At 54.5% G+C, this 19,544-nt stretch overlaps 1 protein-coding gene across 3 annotated transcripts in view; it reads left to right on the top strand.

The window, feature by feature from the left end:
- The first annotated feature begins 8,625 nt into the window (after positions 1–8,625).
- COPS3 (COP9 signalosome subunit 3) overlaps positions 8,626–19,544 on the top strand; it is a 25,340-nt gene continuing 14,421 nt past the window's right edge. Inside the window, exons 1-5 of one of the 3 annotated variants that reach the window (XM_002723323.5) lie at positions 8,626–8,853; positions 12,664–12,793; positions 15,381–15,493; positions 15,611–15,660; positions 17,669–17,761. In XM_002723323.5, the coding sequence (XP_002723369.1) occupies positions 8,799–8,853; positions 12,664–12,793; positions 15,381–15,493; positions 15,611–15,660; positions 17,669–17,761 (441 nt within the window). In that variant the 5' untranslated portion in view covers positions 8,626–8,798. Of the gene's footprint in view, positions 8,854–9,916; positions 10,059–12,663; positions 12,794–15,380; positions 15,494–15,610; positions 15,661–17,600; positions 17,762–19,544 lie in introns of those variants that run through there. The other 2 variants (XM_070061736.1, XM_051831048.2) reach the window with 2 other exon arrangements.

Below are 19,544 nucleotides of genomic sequence, written 5' to 3'. Positions count from 1 at the left end.
GCCGCGGCGCGCGCCTTAAAGGGACACGAGCGCGGCGGAGGCGGGGCCGGGGCGTGGCTCGGGTTGGGGGCGTGGCTTCGGGGCGCCCCACCCCTCCGCTGCAAGCTTGCGGGCCCCCGGGACCTCGGGCAGCGGAGGATGGGGAAGCGGTGATGGGGATGATGGGAGGCGGGGCCGGGGCGTGGCTTCAGGGCGCCGGGGCGTGGCTTCTGGAGGTACAGGGGGCGTGGCTTCGGGGCATCCCACCCCGCCGCTGCAGGCTTGCGGGCTCCCAGGACCTCGGGCTGCGGAGGAAGGAGAAGCGGTAATGGGGATGATGGGAGGCGGGGCAGGGGCGTGGCTTCAGGGCGCCGAGGCGTAGCTTCGGGAGGTGCAGGGGCGTGGCTTCGGGGCGCCGGGGCGTGGCTTCGGGGCGTCCCACCCCGCTGCTGCAAGCTTGCGGACTCCCAGGACCTCGGGCTGCGGAGGATGGGGAAGCGGTGATGGCGATGATGGGAGGCGGGGACCAGCGGCTGATGCTTCAGTCCAACCTGCCGGGGCCAAAGGCTGCAGGCAGGCTCGGGGGCGTGGCTCCGGGGTATCCAGAGGGCGGGGTTTAGGCCTCCGGGGGCGGGGCTTCAGGGCGGGCCTGGGCTCCCTCTCGAGGATGGAGACCTGGTGATGGGGCTGATGGAGGCGGGGTCTGGCGGGTGATGCTGCACCCACCCTGAGCCAGCCAAGGGCTGCAGCCTGGGGGGAGTGGGTCCCTGGGGAGGGGTGCAGAATGCATTTTCTTACCTGTGCTTCTTTGGCAAACGCTGAGCGCCCCCTGTGTGCCTGGCGGTGGGCATCCAGTGAGAAATACAGCAGGAGGCAGCGTCCGGTGTAGAAGCACGTGCCCATGATCTGGCTCCTGGAGTTGCCTCTGCCTTGGGGCAACATTCACTGCAGCTCCTACCCGTGCCTATGCCCAGCCATCGCAGGGTCTTATTCTCGGAGGCTTTTCAGAGTGAGCTGCGTCTGCAATCAGTACGTGTCGCCCCCAAACACTGCGGCCCAGTAGCTCTAAATGAGTGCGGTGTATTTACGGGTAAATTTTACCAGTGAAAGCCGTGGGAGTTTTCACAAATGCGTTCGGTGGTGGGATAACGACATGCGGCTGCTGGCCAGCGTACAAAGCAATGCTGATACAGAACTATCTCTTCTCCCCCACAAAGTCCCACCTGCCTCTTGTCCATCCGCCCCTTCCCCCACTGTTCTCACTGTTTCCACCATAGATGAATTTTGCCAGTGTTAAACTACAAGTTAGGGCCGGCTCTGTGGCATAGTAGGCTAAGCCCCTGCCTGCGACCCTGGCATCCCATATGAGCGCTGGTTTGTGTCCCGGCTGCTCCTCTTCCGATCCAGCTCCCTGTTTATGGCCTGGGGAAACGGCGGAGGATGGCCCAGGTGCTTGGACCCCTGCACCTGCGTGGGAGACCCGGAAGAAGCTCCTGGCTCCTGGTTTCAGATCAGTGCAGCTCCGGCTGTTGTGGCCATTTGGGGAGTGAACCAGTGGATGCAGGACCCTTCTGTCTGTCTCTCCCTCTCTCTGTCTGTAACTCTGTCTTTCAAATAAATAAATGACATCTTTAAAAAATAAAGTACAAGTCAAATCAGATGCTATGTCCGAGGAGTCTTCAGAAGGTTTGTGGGAAAGCATATTATGAAAAATCGTTATGCATGAATTTCAAACACCTTGGCAGCAAAATAAATGCATCTTTTCATTCCACTTCCAGCAACTGTTTCTCTAGGTGTAACTGACCTCTGCCACTCAGTGTAGCGTCTTTTTAAAAAATATTTATTTATTGGAAACTCAAAGCTACAGAGAGCCAGAGGCAGAGGCAGAGAGAGAGTCTTCCATCCACTGGTTCACTCCCCAAATGGCTGCAATAGCCAGAGCTGGGCCGATCTGAAGCCAGGAGCCAGGAGCTTCTTCTGGGTCTCCCACGTGGGTGCAGGGGCCCAGGCACTTGGGCCATCTTCCAATGCTTTCCCAGGCACATTTGCAGGGAGCTGGATCAGAAGTGGAGCAGCTGGGACAGGAACTGGCACCCATATGGGATGCCAGCACCAAAGCAGCGGGTTTACCTGCTACGCCACAGCGCCGACCCCATAAATAAATCTTTTCTACAAATATTTAAAAAAAAATGGAGGCAGGCCGGCGCCGTGGCTCACTAGGCTAATCCTCCGCCTAGCGGCACCGGCACACCGGGTTCTAGTCCCGGTTGGGGCGCCGGATTCTGTCCCGGTTGCCCCTCTTCCAGGCCAGCTCTCTGCTGTGGCCAGGGAGTGCAGGGGAGGATGGCCCAGGTGCTTGGGCCCTGCACCCCATGGGACACCAGGAAAAGCACCTGGCTCCTGGCTCCTGCCATCGGATCAGCGCGGTGTGCCGGCCGCAGCGCGCCAGCCGTGGCAGCCACTGGAGGGTGAACCAACGGCAAAGGAAGACCTTTCTCTCTGTCTCTCTCTCACTGTCCACTCTGCCTGTCAAAAATAAAAAAAATAAAAAAATAAAATGGAGGCAAACAGCGATGAATAATTTGGTGTGATCACTTTAAACAGATAATTCTGATACTCCTCTCTTTGACAAGTGGCGCTTAAGCCCTGTCTCATTAAGTGTGTTATTTCCCTAAGGAATTTAATGCGGTGAAAGGTGGCATTGCATGATTCTAATAATAGGTCATCAAAGACATGTGGCTTCTTAGATTTCTTTCTTTATTTGAAAGGCAGAGCAACAGAGAGAGGGAGAGACAGAGAGAGAAAGGATCCTCCATCCACTGGCTCACTCCCCCACGTGGCTGCAGTAGCCAGGGCTGTGCCGGGCTGAAGCCAGGAGCCAGGAACTCCATTTGGGTCTCCCACTTAGTTGGCAGGGGCCCAAACACCCGTGCTGCCATAACTTGAGGACACTCAGGCAGCCGTGGGAGAGATCGCCATATAGAGGAACCCAGTCCCTCCAACCAGCCACTCGAGAGACGCAGAACTTCCGACAGCAGCCATGTGAACCTGCTGTCTAGGAAGCAGACCCGCTAGCCCCGGCCAAGCTTTCAGAGGGCAGCAGCCACTACTGACTTCTGGTTAAGACTGATTGGGGTGGCCGGCGCCGTGGCTCACTAGGCTAATCCTCCGCCTGCGGCGCTGGCACACTGGGTTCTAGTCCCGGTCAGGGCGCCAGATTCTGTCCCGGTTGCCCCTCTTCCAGGCCAGCTCTCTGCTGTGGCCAGGGAGTGCAGTGGAGGATGGCCCAGGTGCTTGGGCCCTGCACCCGCATGGAGACCAGGAGAAGCACCTGGCTCCTGCCTTCGGATCAGCTTAGCTCTGGCCGTTATGGTCATCTGGGGAATGAATCAGTGGATGGAAGACCTCTCTCTCTGGCTCTACCTCTCTCCATAAGTCTGTCTTTAAATAAATAAAATAAATCTTAAAAAAATAAAGAAAAATATATTTTTCAGGTTGTTCATTTTGCCTCCCTGTTGCATTTTAGGTCTTCTTACTATTCCGGATGTGTGTCTTTCATCTGATTGTGACTCACAATTTTTTTTTTTTCTCAGTCTTGTTTTTTCGTTCTAATGTCTCTGTGAGAACAGCTCTGTGACGTCCGACTGACCGATGCTGCTGTGAAATCACACTCTGCTGTCAGAGCTGAGAACGTTCTGCCTAAGCCAAAGTCACGAGGTGTTTTGTTTCTGGGCTGGTGCGGCGGCACAGTAGGTTAATCCTCCGCCTGCAGCCTGGCTTCCCACATGGGCGCCAGTTCGAGTCCTGGCTGCTCCTCTTCCAGTCCAGCTCTCTGCTATGGCCTGGGAAAACGGTAGAAGATGGCCCAAGTCCTGGGGCCCCTGCACCTGTTGGGAGACCTGGAAGAGGCTTCTGGCTCCTGACTTCATATGGGTGCAGCTCCAACTGTTGCAGACATCGGGGGGAATGAACCAGCGGATAGAAGACCTCTCTCTCTCTCTCTCTCTGTCTCTGTCTCTGACTCTCTGTAACTCTGCCTTTCAAATAAATAAATCCTTAAAAAAAGATGTCTTGTTTCAAAGCATATGGTTTTACATTTTGCATTTAGATCTATTGAGTTAATTTTTAAATAAGATTTGAGATTTAGGTTCGAGTTGACCTTTAAAAACAGAATATATATAACAAAGTTTACCATTGTAGCCATTTTATAAATTCATTTTGTATTTATTTGAAAGGCAGAGAGAGAGAGAGAGAGAGAGAGAGAGAGAGAGAGAATGAGAGAAACTTCCATCTGCTGGTTCACTCCCCAAATCCCTCAACCACCCGGGCTGGGCCAGGCCAATATCAGGAGCCCTGGAACTCCATCTGGGTCTCCCCTGTGGGTGGCAGGAGCCCAAGTACTTGAGACATCATCTGCTGCCTCCCAGGGTGTGTGTTAGCAGGAGGCTGGATGGCAAGTGGAGGAGCTGGGACTCGAACCAGGCACTCCAATATGGGATGCAAGCATCTCACATGGCAACTTAAGACACTGGGCCTTAGCAGAGTGGCTGGGACTCAGACTGGTGCTCTGCTGGGTCACCGAGAGACCCATCTGGGACAATGCTTTGTAAATGGCTGTGTCAGGATGAGTCTACGGAGACTTACAGAATGAAGGGGATCTGTTGGCTCTTTCTTGGCCACTTCTGTGAGACTGGATCCAGGGTCCCAGCGCCACAGTGGGACTGGTTTCCCACCAACTCTCTCTTCTGCACTTTCTGTATTTGAGATCTAAATTGGCCCTGTGGATCTGTTGGTTCCCTGTCTGCAGATTCAGCCAGCTGCATCTGTACGGAACACATACGGGTTTTTCTTGTCACTGCTCCCTCAACACCACAGTATAAAAACCATCCACAGCTGCTGGCGCTGTGGCACAGCAGGTAAAGCTGCCGCCTGCAGTGCCGGTATCCCACATTATGACCACAGTGGCTGGAGCTGCACTGATCCCAAGCCAGGAGCCCGGAGCTTCCTCTAGGTCCATATGGAATGCCAGCATGGCAGGCAGTGGCATTACCTGCGGTATCACAACTCCAGCCCCTGTATTGGGTATGTATTATAGGCATCGTTAGAGACACTTAAGGTACAAGGGTACCTCGAAACATTCCTAGAGAAATGGGATTAAAAGAAAATGCACCTTTGCCATGAACTTTTCTCAGGTCTCCGGTCACAGGAGGAAGTGTGCAGGGGGACAGGCAACGACCACTCCATTGTGCAGAAGTGACTTGAACCCCTCAGGCTTCCTGTCTCTCCCTCTATCTGTCACTCTGCCTCTCAAGTAAATAAATACATAAATCTTTTTAAAAAGTTAATTAAAAAAGAAAGAACTATGCATGGATTAACATTTTTGGTACCAACATTACACTTACCTTTTAAGTCTACTTTCCCATAACTTTTTGAAGGTATTCATATTAGCTTCACCCTAAAGATTGCTCCCCTCAGGGTGTCAAGGTGGGTACCAGAAGCCCCCGGGGCTGTGTGCTTCCTTCATCAACCCAGCAGGGAAGAGAGAGAGAGAGAGCGAGAGAGAGCGAGCGCATCCTTAACACAGAAGCCCTCCGCATACGCCACATGCACACGGTGTCTGAGACCCATTATGGTGGACATGAGCATGGCTCCACCAACTTGCCACGCCCAGTCCTGCAGCTCGCTTCCTTGGCGGCACATGGATGTCCAGGCAGCTCCACGGCCAGTGTGGGCCACTCTCCCCTGCTTTCAGGTCCTCACGTGGTGAAGGTGTTTGAGTGATGCACTTGCAGGTATCACTGGATCTGCAGACGCTTTGATTTTTCACAGCGGGACAAGCCATCCTCAACTGAGACGTAGACGTTTCCTTGCTCTGGCCCCACTGGCATGCCCCAGACGGCCACAACGGCCAGCACTGGCCCAAGTGGAAGCCAGGAGCCTAGAACTCCATCTGGGTCCCCTACATGGGTGCAGGGGTCCAAGAACTTGTGCCATCTTCTGCTGCTTTCCCAGGTGCAGTGGGCTAGATCGGAAGTGGAGCAGCCGGGACTCAAAACTGTGCCCACAGAGGATACCAGCGTTGCAGGCGGCAGCTTAACCACTGTGCCACAATGCTGGCCCCTGGCAGTACTCTTAGATGCGTCGCAGTGAGTGTGATTTGTATGTTGGATCACTTGTGGGCCACAATCCATACGTTGTCACACTTCAACGAGCATCCAATTATCTGCAAGGTTTGTTCAGTGGACTGGGTACTGCCTGCAGAGTTTGTGCCACAGGAGGTCTAAGAATTTGCATTTCCAGGAAGTTCCCAGGTGCTGCTGGTGGGGGAGCCCGATTTTGAGAGCAGCAACCACAATCTAAAGAGACAACACATTTCAGGGTACTGTTGGTAGCTGCGGCTGTTTTGGATTACTGGGCTCATAGCCTTTTCTTTCTCTGTAACATATTTTGGTTTGTACTGAGGGCCATATACCCCCACGGAAATGTGTGCTAGCAATCCTGATACCTGTCTTTGGTGTTGCAAGGTGGATCAGAGTTTGAGGATCAGTGTTTGCACTAGAACATCCAGATTGCTTCAGTCTCCAAGTACAAGTGTTTCCTTTTTTATGATTTTTTATTTATTTAAGAGTTAGAGCTACACACAGAGAGAGGGAGAAACAGAGAGAAGGGTCTTCCATCTGCCGTTTCACTCCCCAGATGTCCACGACGGCCAAAGCTGAGCTGATTCGAAGCCAGGAGCTTCTTCCAGGTCTTCTATGAAGGTGCAGGGGCCCAAGCACTTGGGCCATCTTCCACTGCTTTCCCAGGCCACAGCAGAGAGCTGGGTTGGAAGAGGAGCAGACGGGACATGAACCTGTGCCTCTATGGGATGCCAGCACTGCAGGCAGAGGCTTAGCTTACTGCGCCACAGCACCAGCCCCCCCCCCGCCCAGCACAAGTGTTAAAGTCATTCCTTTAATACATCTCACATCCACCAACTCAGTTCCATCTCCAATTGTCCAGATGCAATGCAATCACTCAAGGTACCGTCATCACTATTACAGTCCATGTCTACTACCGGAAGGGTTTCCTAACTGCCTCTCAGAAGTCAGCACATGGAGAGGGGCCGGTGCTGTGGCATAGTGGGTAAAGTCGCCACGTGCAGCACCAGCTTTCCATGTGGGTGCCGGTTTGAGTCCTGGCTGCTCTACTTCCAATCCAGCTGTCTGCTAATGCACCTGGGAAAGCAGCCAAGGCGGCTCAAGTACTTGCGCCCCTGTGCCCTTCTCACCCCCAATACGGGTGACCCGGATGGACCTGCCTTACACCCCCACCGTCCACCACAATGACTCCCTGAAGTCATTCAACGACTCCCTTGCAAACAGCAAGCTCCTTCCCAAGGCAGAGGCTTAGAACAGGCTGTCCTCTCACTCAGAAACACCCCTTCCTTCCCCGTGCGTTAATTCTTCTTTCTTCAGAGCTCAGCTGGTGGCATGTACCCAAGAAAGCCTTCCCTGTCATGCCAGGCCAGTCCCTGGTTTCCTCTGTTCCTTCAGATCACCCAGCCCTGTTTGCTAGGGTCTTTACGAGCTCATTTTCTACAGAAAGACCCGGAATGTTCCAGCAGGAGCTCAATAAATAGTTGTGGGATGCAGGTTTTTTTTTTTTTTTTACAGTGAGAGGTAGAGACAGAGAGAAAGGTCTTCCTTCCATTGGTTCACTCCCCAGATGGCCGCAACGGCCAGAGCTGCGCCGATCTGAAGCCAGGAGCCAGGTGCCTCCTCCAGGTTTCTCATGCAGGTGCAGGGGCCCAAGGACCTGGGCCATCCTCCATTGCTTTCCCAGGCCACAGCAGAGAGCTGGATTGGAAGAGGAGCAACCAGGACTAGAACCAGCGCCCATATGGGATGTCGGCACTGCAGGTGGAGGATTAACATACTGCACCATGGCGCCGGCCCCGGGATGCAGTTTTAAAACGTCCCGCTGTGCAATGTAAGGCTCTTAAGAGGGACCTGAGAGAAGCAAGAATGTTTGACCTCGAGACCTGGACGCTGACGACAGTATGGACAGTGGAGGGAAATTTCCCCAGCAGAAGTGACTGCAAGACGGGCACCAAAGTGCAGGGGGGAGAGGCCAGTGAAAGCACAGAACTTGCTCCAGGCGGGGCTGTGGCATAATAGATCAAGCCTTTGCCTGCAGCACCCACATCCCATATGGGCACGGGTTCGAGATCCGGCTACTCCCTTTCTGATCCAGAGCAGTTCTCTGCTAATGCACCTGGGAAAGCAGTAGAAGATGGCCCAAGTGCTTGGGGCCGCCCCAGAAGAAGCTCTTGGCTTCTGGCTTGGAGTCAGCCCAGTTCCGGCTGTTGCGGCCATTTAGGGAGTGAACCAGCAGATGGAAGATCTCTCTCTCTCTCTGTAACTCTGCCTATCAAATAAATAAGAAGCTTGCGCAGACACAGCTTCCCCAGGCCTAAACCCAGACTGCCTAGCTCCAGAGTCTGCGTGAGTCTTTATCACCTCACAAGCAAAAGCCTTGGCAATCTCCCTGCGAAGAATCTGGCAAAACGGAGACTGGAAAACCAGCGCTCCCCACCTCCATTTAAAGCGGGGGGGAGGGAGGGGTTTCACAGATGCACAGAGAGAAGCGAACTTCCGGCGCTTCGACAGGGCGCGGAAGTGTTTCCATGGAAACGGCAACAGGCTCCCGGCGTGGGGAGCTCTCGCGATGCTTGTACCGGCGGAAGTGACGTAGCCACACTCGAGGCCCTCTGCTGGATCGCGGCCGCCTTTTCCCGCGCGAGCTGCCTGCGCCGCTCGGGCCGCCCCGGGGGAAACATGGCGTCTGCCCTGGAGCAGTTCGTGAACAGCGTCCGGCAGCTCTCGGCTCAAGGTGAGGGCCCCGGCTGCGGGGCAGGGAGGGTGTGGGCGGGCACGGGGGACGGGCCCTGCATCCACAGGCGCCAGCGCGGACGGCAGGGACCGCCCATTGAGTCCCAAGCTGCTGCTTCCCCGGGGCCGGGCGAGCGCGGCCGAATGTGGCCGGGGCCCTCGTGCTTTGGAGCGCCGTTGTCCCCGCCCGCCGGCCTCCCTGCCCTCGAGCGGCCGGGCCCCTTCCTCCCCTTCGGCCCGGGGCCCCTTTTTCCACCGGGTGCTCCGCTTGACAGTTTGGGGGCGGGACTTCCGCCGTCGCCTTCCCGAGCGCCCATTGGCTCCCGGGGGCCTCCCGTGCCTTCGGTGATTGGCGCAGCGCCCTGCCGGTCTCCGCGGCGCTGGGTCGCCTCCAGGCTAGGCCTCGGGGAGCCGGCGGGAGGCGAGTTCTTCCCGGGCGCCTTGGCTGCCGGGCTCGCCTTGGCCGGCGCAGGCTCGGGAGCCTCTGCGCTTATTTTGGTCCCACGGCATGCCGAGGGAACTCGCGCTCGTAGGGCTGCATTTCGAGGCGTGGGGTTGCTCTCCCGATGTTTTGTTCTTTCACGTTGGTTATGTCAGCATCTGAGACAGCAGGGCTCGGGGTTAGAGCAGTTAGATGCTGGCCGTGACGACCCTGTGCGAGTCCCGTGGTGAGGGTGGATGGAGAGGACCCCCGTGGGAGCAGTCGGGACCTGGGGGAGAGGGTGCAGTAAATGCAGCTGCGAGTGATTGCCGGTAGCCGTTAGGTGCAGGTTCTCAGGAGCTGCGTGACCTTGGACGAGCCACCGTTAACCTCTTCGGGCTTTTTTTTTTTAGACACAGCTAGAACCTTGCATGGGCGCCTGGGGTGGGGCTGGGGGGAGGCGGCCCCGTGTGCCAGGCAGAGGGAAATGTGGGTGACCTGACTCGGACCTTCCCGTGAAAGGAACGCGGGAAGTTCCTGCTTTTCTGTCGGGAGGCCGCATCTGTGGCCGGACACGGCTCGGGTGCGCGCAGTGGCGCCTAAGCCTCCGTACTCGGGGCTCTCCCCGCGGCCCCAGCAGTGATTTTGTGGGCACCCAGCGCGTCCCGGACCGCTGTGACTGCGTTCCCAGCTGTGAGCGCCCACCAGGGCCAGCTGTTCACGTGGAAGGAGCCCTTTCCCCCCGACCAGCGAGGTCTTCCCCGCCCAGCCTGTGCCGTCTGGAGGTGATGCCCTGCAGGATGGCAGCTGTTTGTTCGCTCTGGGTTTGCAAGCACGTGTGGTAGTGATGGGATACTAACTTTGTTTTTGGTCAACTTACTCAGTATAAAAGTGTCCTGGCCCGGCCGGCGCCGCAGCTCACTAGGCTAATCCTCCGCCTTGCAGCGCCGGCACACCGGGTTCTAGTCCCGGTCGGGGCGCCGGATTCTGTCCCGGTTGCCCCTCTTCCAGGCCAGCTCTCTGCTGTGGCCCGGGAGTGCAGTGGAGGATGGCCCAAGTGCTTGGGCCCTGCACCCGCATGGAGACCAGGAAAAGCACCTGGCTCCTGGCTCCTGCCTTAGGATCAGCGCGGTGCGCCGGCCACAGCGCGCCGGCCGCAGCGGCCATTGGAGGGTGAACCAACGGCAAAGGAAGACCTTTCTCTCTGTCTCTCTCTCTCACTGTCCACTCTGCCTGTCAAAAAAAAAAAAAAAAAAAAAAAGTGTCCTGGCCCAGAAGCCCCCGGAATTAAATGATCAAATACCCTGCTGCAGTTGCTGGGTTTCAGGCTTTCTGTTATTTTAAGTGTTCTTTTAAAAATGGGAAAAAGACCCAGCTACTGTATAGACATACCGGAGCAGGAGACTTGAAGTTAATGTGCTTGGAATTATTATACGCCTACCACCACCACCAGAGAGACAGAGTGTGGCCAGGGCGCCAAAAAATAACCATTAAGGGGTGGACCTTGGGGCACAGTGGGTTAAGCCGCTGCTTGCAGAGCCAGCATCCCATATAGGTGCTGGTGTGTGTCCCGGCTGCTCCACTTCCGATCCAGCTCTCTGCTCTGGCCTGGGAAAGCAGTGGAAGATGGCCCAAGTCCTTGGGCCCCTGTACCCACGTGGGAGACCCAAATGAAGCTCCTGGCTTTGGCCTGGCCCAGCTCTGGCTGTTGCAGCCATTTGGGGAGTGAACCAGCAAGTGGAAGATCTCTCTCTCTCTCTCTCTCTCTCTCTCTCATTCTGCCTTTCAAATACATAAAACAAATCTCGAAAAAAAAAAGTACTTGTCAAAATCTATGGGTCTGCCTTACTAAAGTGCCGGTGCAGGCCTCCCTGGCTTCTGTAGCTGTTAACACAGCGTAGTGGTGGGGGGGACAGATGGATGGATGAAGTAGCAGCTTAATTCACAAGCTGGTAAGCGGTGCTGCCTTCTGACGCTGGAGGAAACGGGACAGTGCCCCCCCGGGTTGCTCTGAGTGACTGACCACCGCCAGCCCGTGAGGTAGCAGAGAACAGCCACCCACTAACGGGAGAGAGGGTTGAGGTCACAGCCGTTGGGCAGGTCGCAGAGGGTGTGGGGGCGAGAGGTGGAGACCCACACGTGTGCGCAGACTGAGCATGGACTCTGGGCTTTCTGAGCGTCGGTGAAGTAGAAGGAGGTAGGTGAGGCAGTCTGGGGCATTTGGACTGCCTTTTTAAAAAAAAAAAAAAAAAGATTTATTTATTTGGAAGACAGAGTTGACAGAGAGAGACACCCACAGAAACAGAGATCTTCCGGCTGTTGGTTCGCTCCCTAAATGTCTACAACAGCCAGGTCTGGGCCAGGTCGAAGCCAAGAGCCAGGAATCCCATCCAGGTCTCCCAAACGGGTGCAGGGGTGGTAGGAACTCAAGTGCTTGGGCCCCCATCTGTTGCCTCCCATGTATTTTAGCAGGGGCCTGGATCAGTTCGTGGAGAGTGGCCGGGACTCGAACCAGCACTCCAACAGGGGATGCAGATGTCGCAAGCAGCAACTTAACCTGCTGCACTACAGCACCTGCCCCAGTTTGGGCTTCTTAAAGCCACTGGAGTAATGTGACTGAATTGTGCTTTAGAAAGATCAGACAGTGGCCAGCGTCGTGGCATAGTGGGTGAGGCTACTGCCTGCAGTGCTTATGGGTGCTGGTTTGTGTCCTGGCTGCTCCACTTCCGATCCAGCTCCCTGCCGTTGGCCTGGGAAAAGCAGTCAGTCCCTGCCACCCATGTGGAGACCCAGATAGGCTCCTGGCTCCTGGCTCTGGCCTGGCCCAGCCCTGGCCATTGTGGCCATCTAAGGAGTAAACCCACAGGTAGATCTCTCCCTCTTCTGACTCTCAAAATAAACAAATCTTAAACAAAACAAAACAAAAAACCCAGGAGAACCAATATGGGGTATCGGTTGGAAGAGAAAAAGATTGAAGTGAATTAATGATGTAGTCCAAGCAGGAGATGATGCAAATCTGCATTAAATGCAGGGACAAGGTGGGCGGGGCAGGGAGAGGGAGATGGAGCTGAGGAACTGGAGTCCATTAAATTGTATGTGGTGACCTTTGGGGCGCAGAGAGGTGCTGAAGCAGTGTGTGTGTCTCTGGCCTGGGGGACTAGAAAGGGGGCCGAGGAGGCACTTTGCGGGGCCACAGGGAAGTGGAGGTTTGGTGTCAGCTCTAGTTCCGAGACCATCTGCAGCTGTTCCCCCTCGTGTCCCCCCCCAGCCCCGGTCCGCAGTGGAGGAGATGTGTAAGACGTCCTGTCCTGGTGCTGGAGCTCCGAGACTGGCTTGAGCTCCTTCAGTTCGCCTGTGCCTGACTGATGATGAACTCTTCCTGTTTTCCAGGGCAAATGACTCAGCTCTGTGAACTGATCAACAAGAGCGGGGAGCTCCTTGCGAAGAACTTATCGCACCTGGACACTGTGCTCGGGGCCCTGGACGTGCAGGAGCACTCGCTGGGCGTCCTCGCCGTCCTGTAAGGGCCCCTCCTGCGGCTTCGTGCTTGGGAGAGCCGCACCTCCACGTGCCGGCCCCCGGGCCCCGGGCAAGGGGAAGTTGTGTCCGAGGAATTACGTGTTACTGCTTCCGCTGATCGCTGCGTCTGATATTTTGTTTTTGTCTTCCCTGTTTAATTTTATTTTATTTTCACATTTTGTCTAAATGGCTGTCAGTTCTGGGTTCCGTAGTGAGCACTTTTATTCACGCAGTCCGCAGGGTCGTCCCCATTTTCTAACTTGGAAGGGAACAGGGAGCGATGGGCCATGGTGGGCCATGTTTGGTGAAGCTGTCGGTGACCCCAGACAGAGGCACCCTGTCTCTGTTCACCCGAGCGTGGGCCCCTTAAGACCGGGTGGCGTAGGCTTGGTTTCAGCGGGGGCTCCTTAACCGCCCTATGCTGTAAGCCTCTTCTCTTGGTGCTGTGTCATGCTCAGTTGGGATCTTGGGAGGAGGGTGACGATCCAGTTGTGTGGGTGCACCTGCCACCTTTGGGTCCTCCGCAGCCACAGGCAGCTCTGTGCACCAGTGAAGGTGTCCGGCCATCCACCGGCGGCAGATGGTGCTGTGGGGAGTGCCCGTAGAGGTTTCTGTGGCCCATGTTTTCTTATTCACATGACAGAGGGGCTGGCACGCGTGTTTTGTACGTGCACGTACTCCCGTGTGGAGGGCAGAGGGCGTGTACCTGCAAGCACCCTGACGCGTAGTGGTTGCCCTGGGTAATGCGAGGGAAGAAGGCAAGCCTGTGGCCGGGGCTGAGGCGGGGGCCGCCGTGCCTCACTGAGCTGCGTGAATCCCTAGGGAAGTTCTTGCTGGCACGTTGCCATCACTCAGGACGTTACTGCAGGGGTCCTGCGCGGTCAGGGAGTGCTGCGCAGAGTCTAAGTAGGCAGTCCTATCCGCCTCGATTTCCTTGAAAGTAGTCTCGGGAGAAGAAGAGCTTGGCGTGTCCTTACCAGCAGTGGCCTAGTGGTGGTAGCGCATATGATTTCTCCAGGCCTCTTGGAACATTTCTCGTGGTAGTGATGGCTCCATCGGCTGCCAAGGTGCCCGGCACAGCTCAGCTCAGCTCTCGTCCTCCTCCTCACACCCCTCTCCCTCCTATGCTGCCGTCAGCCGGTTCTGTTGGGCTTCCTTCCAGACAAAGTGGAGCCACAGCTTTTTCCGAGTTCTGAGCCTGCCTCAGCCTCCGGCCAGCCCACAGCTCTTGTTCCTTGTCCCCTTCAGTACGGTCTCCAAAAATTGGGAACAGCAGCGACTTTATTTGTTTGTTTTGGTTTCCATTGGTTTATTATTTGAGAGAGGCAGAGTTACAGAGAGGCAGAGGCAGAGAGAGACAGAGAGGTCTTCCATCCACTGGTTCACTCCCCAACTGGCTGCAATAGCCAGGGCTGGGCCAGCCCGAACCCAGGAGCTTCATCTGGGTCTCCACGTGGGTGGCAGGGGCTCAGGCAGCTGGGCCATCTTCCACTGCTTTCCCAGGCCATTAGCAGGGAGCTGGATCAAAAATGTAGCATCCAGGACTTGAACTGGCTTCCATATGGCACACCAGTACTGCAGGTGGTGGATTTACCTGCTATGTCACAGTGCCAGCCCCAGCAACTGATTTTTAATTAATTAATTAGTTTGAAAGTCAGAAACAGAACTGCCATCTGCTGATTTACTTCCTGAATGCCTGCAATAGCTGGGGCAGGGCCAGGCCAAAGCTGGGGGCCAGGAATTCAATCCAGGTCTCCCATGGGGGGGTAGGAACTCAACTACCTGAGCCGTGGGTGCTGCCTCCCAGGGTGCACATTAGCAGGAAACTGGAATCAGAAATGGAGGTGGGGCTCAGCCTCAGGCACTCTGATACGGCAGTGGGTACCCCGGCAGTTGGAACTGCTGGGTCAGTTTAGTGAGCGAATGGTCCTTGCCACACTGGAGCACAGAAAACAATATGAAGACGTTTTTGGTTAAAAGATTCTCCACAAGGGACTGGCATTGTGGCGCAGTGGGTAAAGCCACCACCAGCGACGCCAGCATCACATATGGGTTCCTGTCTAAGTCCCGGCTGCTCCACTTCCAGTCCAGCTCCTGCTGTGGCCTGGGAAAGCAGCAGAAGGTGGCCCAAGTGCTTGGGCTCCTGCACTCACATGGGAGCCCCGGAGAAAGCGTCTGGCTCAGCCCTGGCTGTTGCAGCCATTTAGGGAGCGAACCAGCAGATGGAAGATTGATCTCTCTCTGTCTCCCTCACTCTGCCTTTCCAATAAATAAATAAACAAACAAACAAATAAATAAATATTTTAAGGCTCCTTCAGAAGTAACCTGATGTTTGACCTCATTTCTGGAGGCTTCTGTCTTGAAAGTTCTTCGTTTTTAGTGTATTTTTCTTAACTCCTACTGTACGTGTCTGTGTCTGTGTCGGGTCATACACGAGAACCAGGCCAGGAGGATCCATGGATTCTGGTTCTTCGTTTTAAAACGCACCATTGCCCCTTTAGTTTGCCCGTGTTGGAGGCAGGATGAGCCCCTGGCATGAGAACCCCGTGCGACATCAGGGGAATTGGATTCTTTTCTGCTTCTCCTAGGTTTGTGAAGTTTTCTATGCCCAGCGTCCCCGACTTCGAGACGCTGTTCTCCCAGGTCCAGCTCTTCATCAGTACTTGTAACGGCGAGCACATTCGCTACGCAACCGACACCTGTAAGCTGGTAACACCTGCTTTTTGCTGAGTGCATTTTCCCTTTCTGGTTATTGATATCTTCCATATTTTTGTGTGTGTGTTTTTTTTTTTTTTTTTTTTTTTATCGTTCTGTCTAGTTGCCGGCCTTTGCCATCAGCTCACAAATGCACTCGTGGAAAGAAAGCAGGTAAGAAATGTCACTCGAGCAGTCATGGTTCTGTTGTAAATGTGTCTGCTGTAGGCGGTGAGCTAGGTCTGTTAGACTCGAGGTCAGCGCCACGCAGCCCAACACTGGCCGCGTGTGGTCGCTGAGGGTCCGCACGGCCTTGGCAGCGGGGACAGCCAGCCCCTGTGGTGAGAGGTGCTCAGAGGCTCAGGGAGACGTGGGGCCTCCGCGAGGACACTGGGGGTGATTCTTTCTGGAACTCCCGGCTAGTGCCCCTTTGTGTTATAATACTGGTTTATGCTTAGTTTTTTTTTTTTTTCTTCCAGTTTTTAATTATGACTTAATTGGAACCTTCCAAAAAGCTGCAAGAATAGTACAGGAATTCCCGTGTATGCTTCATCCAGACTCTCCAGATGTTAGCATTTTGTTTACCACACTTATTATTCTCTCCCCCCTCCACCCCATGAACTGTTGGGAAGGAGATTGCAGGAGTGCTGTCGCTTATCCCTGAAGCCGTCAGTGAGTGCCTACCGAGAATCAGGCCGTTCTCTCCCGGCACAGTACACTGGCCGACACTCAGGGACGGCCATTGCTGCACTGCTTGGACAGACCTGCAGGTCTCGGTCAGATGTTGCCAGCGGCTCAGCTGGCGCCTTTTTTTTAGCACTGTATTTTTTTTTTTTTTTTTTTTTTTTTTTTTGTAATTTGTTTATTTTGTTAGAGAGGCAGAGAGAGAGAGAGGTCTTCCATCTACTGGTTCACTCCCCAAGTGGCCACAACGGCTGCAGCTGGGCCAATCTGAAGCCAGGAGCCAGGAGCTTCTTCCGGGTCTCCCACGCAGGTGCAGGGGCCCAAGGACTTGGGCCATCTTCTGCTGCTTTCCCAAGCCATAACAGAGAGCTGGATTGGAAGTGGAGCAGTTGGGACTTGAACCAGTGTCCATATGTGATGGTGGCACTGCAGGCAGAGGATTTTCCTGCTACGCCACAGCACTGCCCCCACCTTTTTTAAAAGATTTATTTATTTGAAAGAGTTACAGAGAGAGAAAGAATCTTTCATCCGCTGGTTCACTCCCCAGATGGCTGCAAAAGCTATGGCTGGGCCAGGCAGAAGCCTGGTGTGAGGAGCTTCATCCTGGTCTCCCACATGGGGGCAGGGACCCAAACGCTTGGGCTGTCATTTGCTGCCTTTTGGGAAAGACAGCTGGATTGGAAGTGGAGCTGCTGGGACACGAACTGGTGCCCATTTGAGACACTGACATTGCAGGTGGCTTAACCTGGTACACCACAGCGCCGGCCCAGCTGGTGTCGTTTCTAACAACAGAAAGCCTTGGCTCTCTGCTCACCTTCTGTCACTGCGTCTGTAGCCTCCTTGAATCCGGGACGGCTCTCTGGCCTTTATCTTTGGTGATGCTGACAGGAGTTATAATTTGGAAATGAGTTTCATGATAAGTGGTTTGGAGAAGGTTAGAAACAGAACTGGTGGCTCTTTTGTAGGCGTACTAACTAAACTCTTTGAAAGAGATGGCTTTAAAAAAAAATCTTTATTGGAAAAGCCAGAGAAGTCAGGTGACTGTCGTAGGGTGTCGTCTTTGGTTCAGAAACGGACCGTGCCTCACTTGAAGCCTGCTCTGGTCACTCGGGGCAGGAGACAGCCTGTTTGTAGCTGGTGGTAGCTTGCTGTGGGTCAGGGCTAGGCTGCCCCAGGCGACATGCCAGCACTGTGGGCACCTGAGCCACAGGCCCTCACCTACTGTCAGTGACACGGACGTTTTTGTTGTGGTATAAAGTGAACAGCATTTGATGTCAGAATTGGAGCTGAATTACCTGCATTTTCCAAGAAACAAACCGAGATGGTGTTTTTCTGACTGAAATGGGGGCAAGAGATTTCCTGAGAGGATGCGGGAACCTCCAGTGGCTCTCAAAGGAACCTTTCAATTAGTGTTGTTTTTTATTTGTAAGTGCCAACCTAAGATCCAATGTGCTGCCATCTTTGAGAACTTGTCTGAAAGCGATGTCGTTTCTGACAGCCCCTGCGAGGAATTGGCATCCTTAAGCAAGCCATCGACAAGATGCAGATGAACACGAACCAGCTGACCTCCATCCACGCCGACCTCTGCCAGGTGAGCAGCCGCGGGTGGGCCGCACGCCTCGCGGCACCCGGGCAGGTGGATGAGGCAGTTTGGTGTGGTGTTTCTCTGCTGGAGAAGCTGAGATTCCCAGGCGCATCTGTCACGCCGGCAGGGTGTGCCGGGCGCAGAGGACAGGATGGGGCCCGGCTAGTGCGCTGGTCCCCCAACAGGGTAATTGGTGGCGTAGTGGTTGAAGACAAAACCCCAAGTAATTTTCTTTTAGGGAAATTGTGGGAACTGACCATATACAGTGGTAACTCCTGCACCTAAATGAGCCCCGTGAATCTTACTTTGCATGGTTCAAAGTCGAGAGGGCAGAGGGAGGCGATGTGATGAAGACTGCCTACCACTCTCGCCGGCTGCTTCTGTGTTCAGGAAACTCGCGCTGGCTGCTGCTGCGTGTCCCTCCAGAGACACTTGGTGCCCATATAAGCAAATGCGGCCGTATCTCTTTTTCTACACGGATTCTGTCTGACAGGCTGTGCAAGCTCATGTGGACCTTTTTTTTTTTTTTTTTTTTTTTTAAAGATTTATTTATTTTTCACTTGAGAGTCAGCTTTACACACACACAGAGAGAGAGAGAGAGAGAGAGAGGGGTCTTCCAATCCGATGGTTCACTCCCCAGATGGCCATGATGGCTGGAACTGCGCCGATCCAAAGTCAGGAGCCAGGAGCTTCTTCCAGGTCTCCCATGCAGGTGCAGGGGCCCAACGACTTGGGCAATCTTCTGCTGCTTTCCCAGGCCATAGCAGAGAGCTGGATCGGAAGTGGAGCAGCCGGGACTAGAACTGGCGCCCATATGGGATGCTGGCACTTCAGGCCAGGCCATTAACCCTCTGCGCCACAGCGTTGGCCCAACCTTTTTTTTTTTTTTTTTTTTTTTAAAGATTATGTATTGGAAAAGGCAGAGTGATGGGGGCAGGGAGGGTGTACCTTGTTTTTTGCCGTGTAATGTATCTTGGAGACATTTCCACAGCTGTGCTTTATAGTTGTGGAGTGTCCCATAATACAGGTGTACCAGGGTTTAACCAGTCTGTAGTGGGTATTTCATGATACACGGGTTGTTTCAAACATATGTTACAGCCACGTGAAGTTACGCTTTCCTTTATTTTTTTTTACTCTGTTTAAAAAAATGTGATTGCACACAGTAAGCCCTGACCTCACACCTGCAGCTTGGTGAGTGTACGCATGTCTGCTCTCACCACTGGATGTATGTGTGCCTGCAGAAGTTCCTGCGTGTACCTGAAGGATGCAGAATTCAAAACGGCATGGGCATTTGGCACGGTGGTTTCGATGCTGCTTGGGGTGCCGGGGTTATAGTCCCACTCTGCTTCTGGTTCCAGCTTCCTGCTGATGCACACCCTCAGAGGTGAGGGCTCAAGTCTTGGGTCTCTGCTGTCCACGTCAGGAGCCAGCTTGAGTTCCAGGCCTCTGGCTTCGGCCTGGCCCAGCCCTGGGCATTGCAGACATTTGGGGAGTGAACTAACGGATGGGAGAGCTCTGTGTCTCTGTCTCTCTGCCTTTCAAACAAATAAATAATTTATTTTCAATGTTTCTTTTCATCTACTTGAAAGGGAGAGTGACAGAGAAAGGGACAGAGAGACAGATCTCTATATGTTGATTCACTCCCCAAATGCCTCAGATAGCCAGGGCTGGGCTCAGCTGAAGCCAGCAGCCCAGAACTCTGTCTGGGTCTCCCACACAGGTGGTAGGAGTGCAAGCACTTGAGCCATCGTTTGCTGCCTCCCAGGATGGGTTAGCAGGAAGTTGGGTT

The sequence above is a fragment of the Oryctolagus cuniculus genome, chromosome 17 (genome assembly GCF_964237555.1).
Source record: "Oryctolagus cuniculus chromosome 17, mOryCun1.1, whole genome shotgun sequence".
Taxonomy (NCBI): domain Eukaryota; kingdom Metazoa; phylum Chordata; class Mammalia; order Lagomorpha; family Leporidae; genus Oryctolagus; species Oryctolagus cuniculus.
Note: the sequence above shows the minus strand (reverse complement) of the source record. Positions and strands in the feature narration are given on the sequence as shown.